Source organism: Semicossyphus pulcher, unplaced genomic scaffold (genome assembly GCF_022749685.1).
Source record: "Semicossyphus pulcher isolate SPU_LCO1_2020_fin unplaced genomic scaffold, fSemPul1.0.p SCAF_3, whole genome shotgun sequence".
In the NCBI taxonomy this organism is placed as follows: Eukaryota; Metazoa; Chordata; class Actinopteri; order Labriformes; family Labridae; genus Semicossyphus; species Semicossyphus pulcher.
Window position 1 is genome coordinate 988,189 of NW_027211704.1, and position 12,235 is coordinate 1,000,423.

General features: G+C 45.6%; 1 protein-coding gene across 1 annotated transcript; it reads right to left on the bottom strand.

Annotated features, from left to right (window-relative positions):
- Positions 1–1,162: 1,162 nt before the first annotated feature.
- fam210b (family with sequence similarity 210 member B) lies at positions 1,163–12,022 on the bottom strand. The gene is made up of 3 exons (XM_069678550.1): positions 11,386–12,022; positions 4,598–4,797; positions 1,163–2,093 (listed from the first exon to the last, which is right to left on the bottom strand). Exons 1-3 carry the CDS (start codon positions 11,884–11,886, stop codon positions 1,877–1,879), a joined length of 918 nt encoding a protein of 305 aa, XP_069534651.1. The 5' UTR covers positions 11,887–12,022; the 3' UTR covers positions 1,163–1,876.
- Between the last annotated feature and the right edge of the window lie 213 nt (positions 12,023–12,235).

A 12,235-nucleotide genomic window follows, 5' to 3' on the forward strand; every position in this document is an offset into this window, starting at 1 on the left:
AAGTTGGAATCTGCAAAGTCCAAACGAAATGAAACCGTGGACGAACACAGCGTCTGCATTTAAACTGACATTTCAGAGCTAGTGGGACAAACCTTTATGTTTCTGTTTAACATCATCTCTGTGTACAGTCTACATCCAGTGTGTTGGCAGGGACGTGGATTAAAGGGAAGGAAAGTCACGTATCACGACCAATCACGTATCAGCAGGCTGCGTGGAGAACAGAAGCAGGCGGAACGTAATCCGGCTCCATCAGCGTGATCTGATGATTTAGCTTCTTATTGATCTCCATAAACATGAAGACCCGTTAATGACAAGAACATCACAAGAGCACGGTTTCTCTTTCTGTCACGACGCAGCACGCAGACAGGAAGTCGTTTATCGCTCACCACCCGGCACGTTCACCGTGTCCCCGGAGGCGATATCGTCTCAGACTGTAGCTGATGGGATCCGAAATCGGTTAACCTGTTTGACTGATGTTAGATATGAACACCTTTTTATATGGGCAGCATGTTCGTGTCCTTCCATGAGATATACTGTATATATTCTGTTTGATACTAACTCTCCTTTCAGCTCTAGTTTGGTCTCCACCAGTTCCAGAGTGAAGTATTTTATTGGTCAGTTTCCCATATTGTTCACAGGCCTATATACCGTCTGGAGCTCCAGTCTTTGTTTTTGGAGCAATGATTGGAAAGCAGACGTCTTCAAACAGTGACGTGTGGTGAGACACGGTTAAACTGTGGGCCGTAAAATCAAAACAATTAGCTTAAAGCATAGAACGGACGGGAACCAGGCGGGGACAATTCGCTCTGATGAGTCATGATGAGCACGTCACACATCTTCATGTGACCACTGCTATCGAGTGGAGCAGCTTTAAACTAACGGGCAACGTATCTGAAGCGTATCTTTGACACGCGTGTGCCGGGACAGAACGCTGCCATGTTATTCAATGCTGCAACCTCCACCGCCTGCTGCGCAGGAGGCGGGCGCAATACACGAGTCATTTTCTGCTGCTCTGTTCGTTTTATGCGTCACGTCTATTCTCCCCGCTGCTGCGCGTCAGTGAAGTCATGTAAACACACGCCCACAACCAAGGAATAGATATAGAAATATTAAACAGATATAACCTCATTTAGTGATGATCGTAATAAAAACATACTAACTATAAAAGACAACTTTCATTTTAATAGTTAAATAAGGTCCATTCAATCAGAAAAAACCCACAAAAAACAACAGTCTCATCCAAAAGCTGCAGTGACCTGCAGTGACCTGCAGTCAGCCTGAAGTTGCTGCTCGGGCTGAGGCATTCGTAGAATGAAAGAATGTAAAGGAGGGAAAATGGAGAAAGGAGGAGGGGAGAAGAGCAACGAGGTGAAACTGCAGGAGAGAAGCGAAACAACAGCAGGAAATAAAAACAGTGTCGGAGAGAGTCTGAGCCAAGCGAGGAGAGAAAAGGAGAGAGACACAGAGGAGACGGAGAGAGCCCGAATGATTCTGCTGACTCACATCACACCTGAATGTGGCCTCGTCAGCCAAGAGGAGCAGTGGAGGACAGAGCAGCTTTCTCCAGCTGCCCACGCAGACAACCTTCACAGCATGAAGAGGCCGAGAGAGGACAGAAAATCCCTGATCATAACTTCTGATTGTAAATAAATATTTGGGCTCTTTCAGCTGCTGTTTCAGAACTTTGAAAATCTACAGAAAAACAATTTAAAAGTGATTATAACCGGAGCTAATGGAGGCAATGTTTCACCTGGATCCACAACAGCAACAACAGATGAAGGCAAATGAGTAAAGATATTTACAGATGGTTTAATTATGGTCATTAACAGTCCCAATGTTTGTTGCTTAATGAGGCAGAGGAGGAGAAGAAGGGCCATCAGGGTGCAGGTGTGGGCGGTTTAAAGAGACCAGTCTTTCTGAAGTAGCGCACGATGAGGGGCACCGACACCAGAGTGACGCTGATTCTAGCCGGAGCGAAGAGCTTGTGGATGGCGTAGGCCAAGACGAACGTGCTCGTCCCCGCCGCCATTTTGGAGCGAACGACCGACTCGCTGAAGCCCACTTTGCACAGCAGAGCCGCCATGTCGATCCCACTGAGAAGAGAGACGACAGAAACCTGGTCAGAGGTCACACATCTGAAAACAACTCATTCAGTTTGTCCCCTGAATTAATGCTCTACAAATACGCGCACACACACGCACACACACACACACACACACACACAAATAAGGCTATATCTTCAGCGCGCGTGTGTGTGTGTTATCCAAGTGATTATATTGACCATCCCTAAATAATCATAAGTATTCAGTACGTCAAAGGAACATGAAGAAAAAATATTAAAAGAAATTAAAAAATTACGTTGTTTTTTTTAAAAAAGGAAATAAAAAGAAAAAAAAAGATTTCAAAAAAAAGATTTGTTGAAAAAAAAAGATAATATAGCATAGACTAAAAACCAATAAACTAATTCTGATTTTTTTAAATTAAACCATTAAAAATAAATGCAATAATAATCAAACAACAACAATAATAAATACTCTACATTTGGATATTCAGCATCCTCATCCACATGAGCCCTCATCCAACATGAAGACAACAAACTGTATTAGAGAAAAAATCATGAAAGCAAAAATTAAACAAAAAAAAACCTCCGTTCAGCCTCGTGTGGCAAAAACAATAAAGAGCAAACAACAACAACCGTTCCTCCCTTTGTTTGTTTTAGTGGTTCCACATGCAGTGCACCTGTCCCTCCACCAGAGGGAGCTGTGTCTAACAGGGATGGTTGTATAATCGTTTATTTTTGCAGCTTTTTGACCCATTTAAACTGATAGCAAATAAAACATTGTAAGAAGCACATCATACAAAAAAAGAGGGTTTAACAAAAGCTACATGTGAGACTGCTTCCATCAATACAGCACCCCTCTCTCTCTCACTCACACACACACACACACACACACACACACACACGCACACACGCACACACGCACTGTTGGCACACTTCAGTCAGCTAAATATAGAGATCCATCTGCAGCCTGACGACTGTTTACACAGCACACAGCTCTGTATTAGCAGGCCACATGCCTGGGCTCTGTGGGCACACAGTGATAATGCTCAGTCGTTGTTAGCTACAGACTCAGTTTTTACTTCAAGGGACATTACGGGCTATACAAGGAAATCTCCGAGCTGTCAGATAATCCCTGCCAAGTCTCTCTGGCTTTCAGGCTCCTGGCATCGGGCCACATGAGGGCAGGAAAACTGCCTGGACTTATTCTCTCTGCAAACACTAAAGTAGTGCTTCGCCGGTTTAGCTTTACGCTGCTGTCACCATCGATAGAAGGTTACAAACACGACTTAAGGATTTAAAAGACTTTAAATGTTGCATGTGTTGCTTTGGAGTTACAAGTGTAAAACTAACAAACAAGACGAGGAAATGAACTCATGGTTTATTCATGCATGATTTTACTGTCTGTGTCTGGTTCAGCCAGTTGTTCTTAAAGGAGCAGTTCCTGTTAAAGCTGCTGTCAGTCACAGCTGGTGTTCTCTGTAATCCATAGAAGCAATAATATTTGAAATTGGCGCCATAGCTGTGGAGAAAGTCGTATAAACAGCGCGTGGTTTTGCCCGTTCTACATTCCTAACACACCCAGCATGCATTGCGCCCCTCCCTCTGAAAGGAACGGCTCAGTGAGAGACGCTGGAGTGAAATACTACCGTTTCTCTGCAGGCGACGGCTCAGAGCGGGACAGAGTCTGAAACACGACGAGAATATACCGGTGGATCGTCCAAAACATCTTCAGGTCTGCAGCCTACATTTCACACCTGACGATTCTGAACGAGACATGACGTCGGAGGCGGCGTGTGAGAGTGAGGAAGTGTAGTTTAGCAAGCTCCCTGTTTTCCAGGGCCCATTGGAGAAGCGGATAGCGCCCTCCAAAGGCACAGAGAGAAATTGCATTAGTTTCCACCATAATGACATTAGCTCCCTGTGATAACATGACAGGACTGAGGGGGAACATTGGCGAACTGGCCCTTTAATGTCTGACAGACTGAGTGGACATTTAAAGAGCCAGCACTTTGCTGACTCTCCTGGAACGCGTTCCATTGGCTGACGATTTGCATCAGATGTTTTGCATTCCTCTGTGCAGCCCTCGGGTCTCTCATTTCCTGCATCTTTGGGTTTCTAAGGGAAGCGTCACTTGGAGGCTCTCACCTGCTGGATTCTATCAGTGCGTGACGTTTGATGCACTCCAGAGTTATTTAGTTATAAGCTGACCTTTGAGTTTGTTGCTTCTCTGCTCTCCCTTCCGTCAGTGACACTCAAAAAGAGAAAGGAGCACTTTCTGATTTGGAAATGTATTTCTGCTTTCCCTGCTGATGATTGGTGTAAGATGCTCTTACTCTTTGATTCTCAGCTGAATGATACAAAATGTGTTTCTGTCCTGTCAGGTTGTAGCCAAAGTTTAACTTTTGCACTTATAAATCTTAATTCTGAAAAGAAAATGGGAATAATTCCTAAAAAGACTCCAGTTTCAACAGCTGCTAACTGTGTGTGCACTGGTCCCGCACCTGTAGAAAAAGCACACACATGATGAACTGTTACCTGGATACGAGGAGGTAGAACATTCCCAGGGACATGAGGGAGATGCTGATGTGAAAGCAGACTCCCACCGCTCCATACTCCTTGAAGACTTTCTTCAGCTGCTGGGTTTTGTTGGGTTTCCCTCCCTCTGGCTCCGGCTCCTCCGGGGCCTTCGCTGTAGATGAGGAGCTGGTGGAGGCGTCTTTTATATTCTGTTCCTCCTGCCCAGAAAAAAAAGAGAGCAAAATATGAGAGTGAGCAGGACAAAATGAAAAGTGAGGATGAATCGTGAATCAATCCCTGGAGAAGCTGTCTGTGAGAAGAAAACAAGGAGAAGAGATGAATGGTGAAGAGGAAGTTGATTGAAACTGTGGGATAGTTTCCACTTGGCATACATGATTGTGATGCTGCTAACATTAGCATTCAGAGGGGCCCCCCCCTCACACTGCAAAACTGACAAACTCCAAGAGAGAGGCTTCATTTCTGCTTCAACTGATGTCAAAGTGTTCGACCTTTTTAATGCAGGCAGGAGGCAGAGAAGCCCAAACTACCAGCTGATTATTATCATTACTTATTATTATTATTATCTGTAATATGCAGCTGGCATGAGCCCCGATGGCTGTAAGCTCTGGATATACTTTGCTGAGTGACGACAGAAGCATGACGTCAATTTGTTTCAACAAAACACTTTATGGGGTCCTTTAAAGTGAGGGTCACTTAAAGAACCCCATTCTGCTGTGTCACATGTTAACACATATATAATGTTAGTGTTGGATGTTCAGACTAAACGTGGCTGAAGTTTCTAATCTGCAGGTTAAAGTCTGTTGGAGGCGTCTCTGCTCGCTCTGCAGGCTGAACGCAGCTTTCACCGTTTTTATACGATGTTACAGCTTCATTCAGCAGCTTTGGTCCGAAGCGACGTGCACGTATACACGGCGCACCTTGTGATTCTGATGGTGGTGATACACGTGTAGACAGTGTTCAATGTTGACTGGACACTTTTATATTGAAACAGGTCAACCTCCTCTGATCTGGAAGTGTCAGACCAGCAGCGACCTCTTGGGGTCGACATAATCACAGCCCAGATCTTGGGTCATGTGACCTCTCTGGCCTTCTAAGCGCAGTGGACCGACGAGAAGGACGTTATACTGGTTACACATTACTCTGGGGAGTGAATGTGTGGAGAAAACCTGTCAGGAAAGAACTAGATGGTTTATTGCTGTTAAATTTGTCAGTGAGCAGATTTGTATTAGATCATTTGAGCTAGGAGTTGCCATGGTAACGGCGTAGTTGGGACTGGAACGGAGGAGTACAGAGAGCCTCGTTGCCCTGTGTCTCATCATGTTGCTTGTTGACGTTTACGTTGTCTGTTGAAGTTGATGTAAGAGCGTAATCCAAAAGGCAGCTGGACCTGGTTGAAGTTCTTGAAGACCTTTGACCTCTCATCCAAAAGGCTCCTGCAGTTCTGAACTGACTGGTGGACGGAGCTAGAAATATAAGCCTCACAAGGTCACAAAGTGCAGCCTCGGCAGGCTTCAGAGAGCTGGCCAATCAGAAGAAAGTGGGCTTGTAGGGGCGGGGCTTCTGAAAGGGACAGAGCTGACGGAGCTGTTTCAGGCAGAGGCTGTACGAGGGCCTGCACAGAGCACCAGGTGAGTGCTTATCACTGTGAGTCATGCTAAGCTACTCCACAGGTGTGACAGAGGGAAATATGAAGCTTGAAACTCGCACAACACCCCCGTTTAATAGCTTTTACAGGTGCAATAAGCATGTAAAGCTTCCTATCGTGACCTTTGACCTGAAAAATGTCTTGTTCTAAAACAATATAACGCAGCACACAAAAAGAAGTCCAGCATGTTTCCCTTTTCTGCAGAATCACTGACTCACCACACACAGCTGACTGTCGGCTAAACACCCTTTTTATGTCCGAGGCACATTTAGAAAAGCATGAGGTCATAACATGGAGAGAAACTGTGTTGTGATTCAGTCACGGAGTTCAAAGTTCAGATCATCCATCATCAGCTCTCTCTGTTCATTGTGTGTTCAAATCAGCTGATTAAACAAGACGAACTGCTGCTGTGTGCTTGAGGTAATTCACTTATCGCTCACCCTTTCACACACGAACAAAGTCCATCACTCTCTCTTACAAACACACACACACACACACACACACACACACACACACACACACAGAGGGCCTCTGATAAGTGCACAAACGCACACTTTACTCTGTGCTCGTGACCTCCAGCAGACTACTCTGTACGATGAACGGCACCAGACACGATCCAGCCGTCTGACACGCAGGCAGGGAGCAGCAGGTCACTGCAGTGCACGCTGGCAGATTAATGAACTACAACACGCTCAACAACAAGACCACAGCAGCAGCGGACGGACTGACAGAGAGTGGATGGTGTGGATGTGACTCACAGAGCAGCTCAGGAAGCAGGGCTCTAAAATAAACAGAGAAAGTGAGCAGCGTGTTCACTGCGCAGCGTGTAAATAAACATGATCCTCCCTCGCACTGAAGCCTTAAGGGCTGCATTTACAACACAGGCAGAGCCTGGGCAACATGTCCTACAGTGTACCAGGTGTTCAGGTGTTCAACATGAAGGACAGCTTACCAAGCAAGGCGCTGAGGTGCTCGGTCTGCTTTAGTTAGAAGACTCGTTAGTCTGGTTCATGTGTAGTCAGCGTGTTGACATGTGTTGTTGTTTGTTCTGACATGTTGATGGGTTTTATTATTGGTGGTGTAGTTTGTGTGTGTGTAGTTCATGTGTGTGCGTGTAGTTCATGTGTGTGTGTGTAGTTCATGTGTGCGTGTAGTTCATGTGTGTGCGTGTAGTTCATGTGTGTGTGTGTAGTTCATGTGTGTGCGTGTAGTTCATGTGTGTGCGTGTAGTTCATGTGTGTGCGTGTAGTTCATGTGTGTGTGTGTAGTTCATGTGTGTGTGTGTAGTTCATGTGTGTGGTGTAGTTCATGTGTGTGCGTGTAGTTCATGTGTGTGTGTGTAGTTCATGTGTGTGCGTGTAGTTCATGTGTGTGTGTGTAGTTCATGTGTGTGTGTGTAGTTCATGTGTGTGGTGTAGTTAATGTGTGTATCTTTGTGCATTTAACTTGTGTAACATTGTTACATGTTTCTCATGTAACTTCTTCAAGGACGTCCGTGTCGTTTGTTTCTACATTATTTTGCCAGTAAGTTTTCTTGTAATGAAACTCTGTCTATAAATAAACAAGCTGTTGTTTATGGTAAGCGCTGTGTGAAACTGCAGTCTGCAGGTGGATACCTGTTAAAGCAGCACAGTGAAATAAAACCTCTGTTACACTAATATGTGTGGAACCTCTGCTGCACCTAAAAGCAGACAGGCTGAACTTTAGAAGCAGGTGACCTCAATGTTTGGAGCCCGATGGGACAGGAGAGGAAACAGGGTCAGCATGAGGAGGATAACGGAAACAACAACATCAAACTGTCTGACCAAAGGTCAACACTCAGTACTTTACTGACCTGCTGTTGTAACGCAATTACTACAAAATCTACTTACGGAGCCTTTCAGATTCCTCACAGGCGTTAAGATGATGAATGATGCCGAGGGACGAGTGATTTCAGCTTTCTGCTTATATTAAATAACAATGTTTTTTTGCTGTTTGGTGATTAAAGCTTTTAAACTGAAATTAAATCCATTAGAAGAGCAGCTGACGGGCCGGGTATCGGGTATCGTGTCCAGTTGTTCCAGTTGTTCCAGTTGAAGTTATTCAAAGAGATTTTCTGCCAGGAGGAAATACAATCCCCGCTGAGCAAACAGGAAGTGGCCTATGATCTATTCTTGAACAGAATATTGAGGCTGTTCCTTTAAACTGAGTCAGCACAAAGAACGCTGGCTGCAGTGACCTCTTCACCAGGTCATGTCTTATTATAGTCGACTATGAAGTAAAGATCATGTGAACAGTGATGAGGACTAAATGTAGGCTGATGGAAAATGTGAGAAAACCAAAGACACATTTTCCTTTATGATAAAGAGATGTGAGAATATGACTAATATATACGAATCAAAAAGATTTCAGGAACAGAAAAAGTTTTTTTTAGAACCAAAATAATTTGACCAAATAAAGGTTTGTGTTCTTTACAGTAAGACGTTTATATAACCTTTACAGAAGACCAGGTGTGCCGTTGTAAACATGCATCTCTTTAATAAGTCTGAGTATAGAAAAGATTTTTTCGGAAAAAAAATGTTTGTCTATCGGATCCAACAGAGATGGAAATGTGTCGCCTCTGCAGGACTAAAGGGGTAAAGCACATTACTGAAATGTTTGCTGTTTGGTAACTTGATTTGCAAACTGTGTGAAAAAGTTAAATGTTCATTTGTGCTGCAGGGGTTAAATCTGCCTCCTTGAAAAGTAACTACACATCCAACTGATGATCTTTGACATGTTTGCCCATGTGACATTTAGCTAACATTTTGGCCTTACAGTAACTTTCATTCATATCTGTCTCCATCTGTTTGGCTGCACTGACATTGGGCCTGCTTCAGATAGTGTTTCCTTGTAGAGGCTGAGACAGAAAATTAATCAATAAGTCAGAAACAAAGAGGAAGAAGAAAGGACCCGGAGAGAAACAAGCTGATCCTTTCTCTTCTCTGCAATTTGTCTTGTTAAATTTTGGCCCGGACCCCCAGGACGAAGCCACAGACTCTGTGACGTATTCACTGGCCGGCCGACAATGGACAATAGACAGGCCAGAGTGGGCGAGGGAGCAGGGCCTTTGCTTTTCAGGGGCAACTCAGGCCGGGCTTAAAGTAAAAGCAGGCAGCAGTGTGGGAGGGTCATGTGAGCCAGCGGCCAAGGGGAGTTGTGCCAGGGAGGCTGTTATGGGAGGGGAACAGTGAGACTGCTGTGTCTGATAACAGCTTTTCAGAGGCCGGAAAACACATGCAGATCTGCACAAGTCACAGTGGCATGCAAACATGGACAAAGACACACACACACACACACACACACACACACACACACACACACACACACACACACACACACACACACACACACACACACACACACACACACACACACACACACACACACACACACACACACACACACACACACACACAGGCCGTGCTTCAGTTAGAGGCTCATGCAGAGGCTAAAAGGGACCAAGTGTCTGGTCTTTAAAAATATAGAACGTAACTTAACAATGCCCCGCCTCCTCAGAAGTCTAAAGACTGCTGCATATGTGAAAAAAGCTTTGTCCACTGAGGAACCAGACGGATCCTTAAAATCTGACACGCTGCCTCAGGTGAAGCCGAGTTCATCCTGCATCCATGCTAATATGTTATACTAAGATAGTAAACGTGGTCAACAGTCCTTCTAAACATAAGCATGTTAGCATCGTCACTGTGACCATGTTAGCATTGAAGTAGCAACTATTAACTGTCAATTATTTCACCTGTTATTCTGCCATCTGACAACAGCATGTTTAGCTTTGGGACACACAGATGAGCATGTCTGATATTTAAAGCTGCTGCGAAGAGCTTTTGGTTCGTGTTGATTTTGGCGCCCCCTGTGGACAAAGCCGTACCTCTTATCTCTTTGTCCTGTACATGCTTAATAACCCTTTCCCACCAAAATGAGCATGTTCAGGCGGGGTTTTTCAGACCTGGGAAGACACGCTAATAAAAGCTAATGCTCTCTTTTGTGCTGCGTCACCGTCTGACGTCACAGACGCGCCGGTAACAGGGTTAGTAACAATACGCACAGAGGAGATCAGCATGTCGACCCGGGTTCTGTGTTCCCATCAATGCCGATTGGAGCCAAGGCGAGAATAACAGAGTCATGTGACCCGGGTCTGAATGCTGATTGTAACCTTTCCCACTAAACAAGAAAGCCGAGTGTTAGGTTTTTAGAGCAGTGAGAAAGCAGCTTCAGTGTCTCCGTTTGCTTCTGTAGCTCAGACAGTCATCAGAATTAATGTCTGTTTCATGACAAACTCCTCACAGCAGCTTTAAATGAGCAGACAAATAATCAATTACTTGAGAAAACGTTCACGAGCATAATTGACAATAAAAATAATCAAAGTAGCAGCCCTGGTTAGCATGCTGCTGTTAGCATTAGCTCACAGTACCTCTGTAGCTAAGTACAGTCTAACCAGTGTCCTCGCCTGGCTTTAGACCGTCATGTGTAACATAAATAACTGAGAGCCTCGTTCCTCTGAAGCAGACGCAGCACACAGCAGTGTTTTGGTGTTGAGCTGCTCTTTGGAATTGCATTGTCAAGTTTATGCCGAAGAATAATCTCCTGCTGGCACATTTGAAGTGTTGACTCACCACTGAGCACATGCTACAGTTCTCACTTACGTAATGTTTTATTAGACTAGATCAGGTTTGGAGGAAATGACTCACTTATTGAAGACATAATGAAGGTAAGTGGGGCAGTTTGCTGTCCAGGCGGAGCAGGCAGGTGCGTGTGCGCCTGTTGAACAGTGACTCAGCATGAGATCTGGAACTGACACTTGTGCTGGCTCACAGGCAGCTTGTAAACACACATCAACTCTGCACGGACTCCAGTGACTTCCCTCCACGTGCAGCTTACACTTGAGTGTCGTCATCCGGTGTTGTATAACCAGCCTGTCTGATTACAAGACGAGGCTCGGGTAGCTTTCTGCATATTTGATGAATTTGAGTTGAAGCTTGGCGCCGCAGGGACACAGACACCAGTACGGGGTGTCCCCCACCAGTTGAACACTGTGTGCACACGGACTCAAACCTGTGCGCTCTGCTCACCAGGGTTAGACAAACACTTGAAATGACTACATTACCCCTTTGTTGTTGTCAGCCGTCGGCTCCACGTCGGGGTCGCTCTTCTTCTTTGTGGCCACGGCTGTGGACGAGGATCTGGTCTGCATTGTCCAGGTGGAAACCCCCCAGTTACCTGTGATCAAACCATTACCCGCCAGGTCCACTCTGCTGCTGTAGAGCCTGTTCGGCTGCCTGATAATATCTGAATACCCGCCTTCACTTTGCACGCTTCTGGAGAGACTCACGGCTACAGCAGACACCCGGTCCGAGTGAGCCCAGTCCGAGGTTACAAAACCAGCCTGTGAGTCCCAGTTCTGGACGGGTTTCTGTTTCCCCAGGTGCACAGGAGTTGAGTAGACAGCTGCTACGCAGAAACACCGGTGAAACGTGTGGTCCTTGCATAAAGTCAAAGTGCCGTCTGTCAGTCTGTTGGCTTTGAGTCGGACCAGAGACGCTCCCGCGGACTTGAACGCCTGATCCAGAGCCGCTGCGGACAGCCTCCCCGTGCGACACAGAAACATGTTCGTCGACAGCCCGGAAACGAGCTCAGAAAAGTCCGAAGAAGCGGGTAAACCGGTGAGAAGAGCTAATTAGGACAGTGAGCCGTAAACATGCTGCCCTGCGCCCTCCTGCCTCCATCCGCTCCCTGCTTGTTGACTGATTAGCACCGACAGCCAATGAGAGCTGACGCGCAACCGCAGATAGTAAAGTCTAAAGAGGAGGGAGGGAGGGGGGGGGATTTAAAGGCGTAAACGTGTTAATGCACACAACTGAGTTATATCATGAAGCGTCACTCGAGTGTAACCGAGCACAGTTCATGTCAATCAATCATGGCTGTGATGAAGTCGGAGGTTTCTGCCTGTTTAAGAA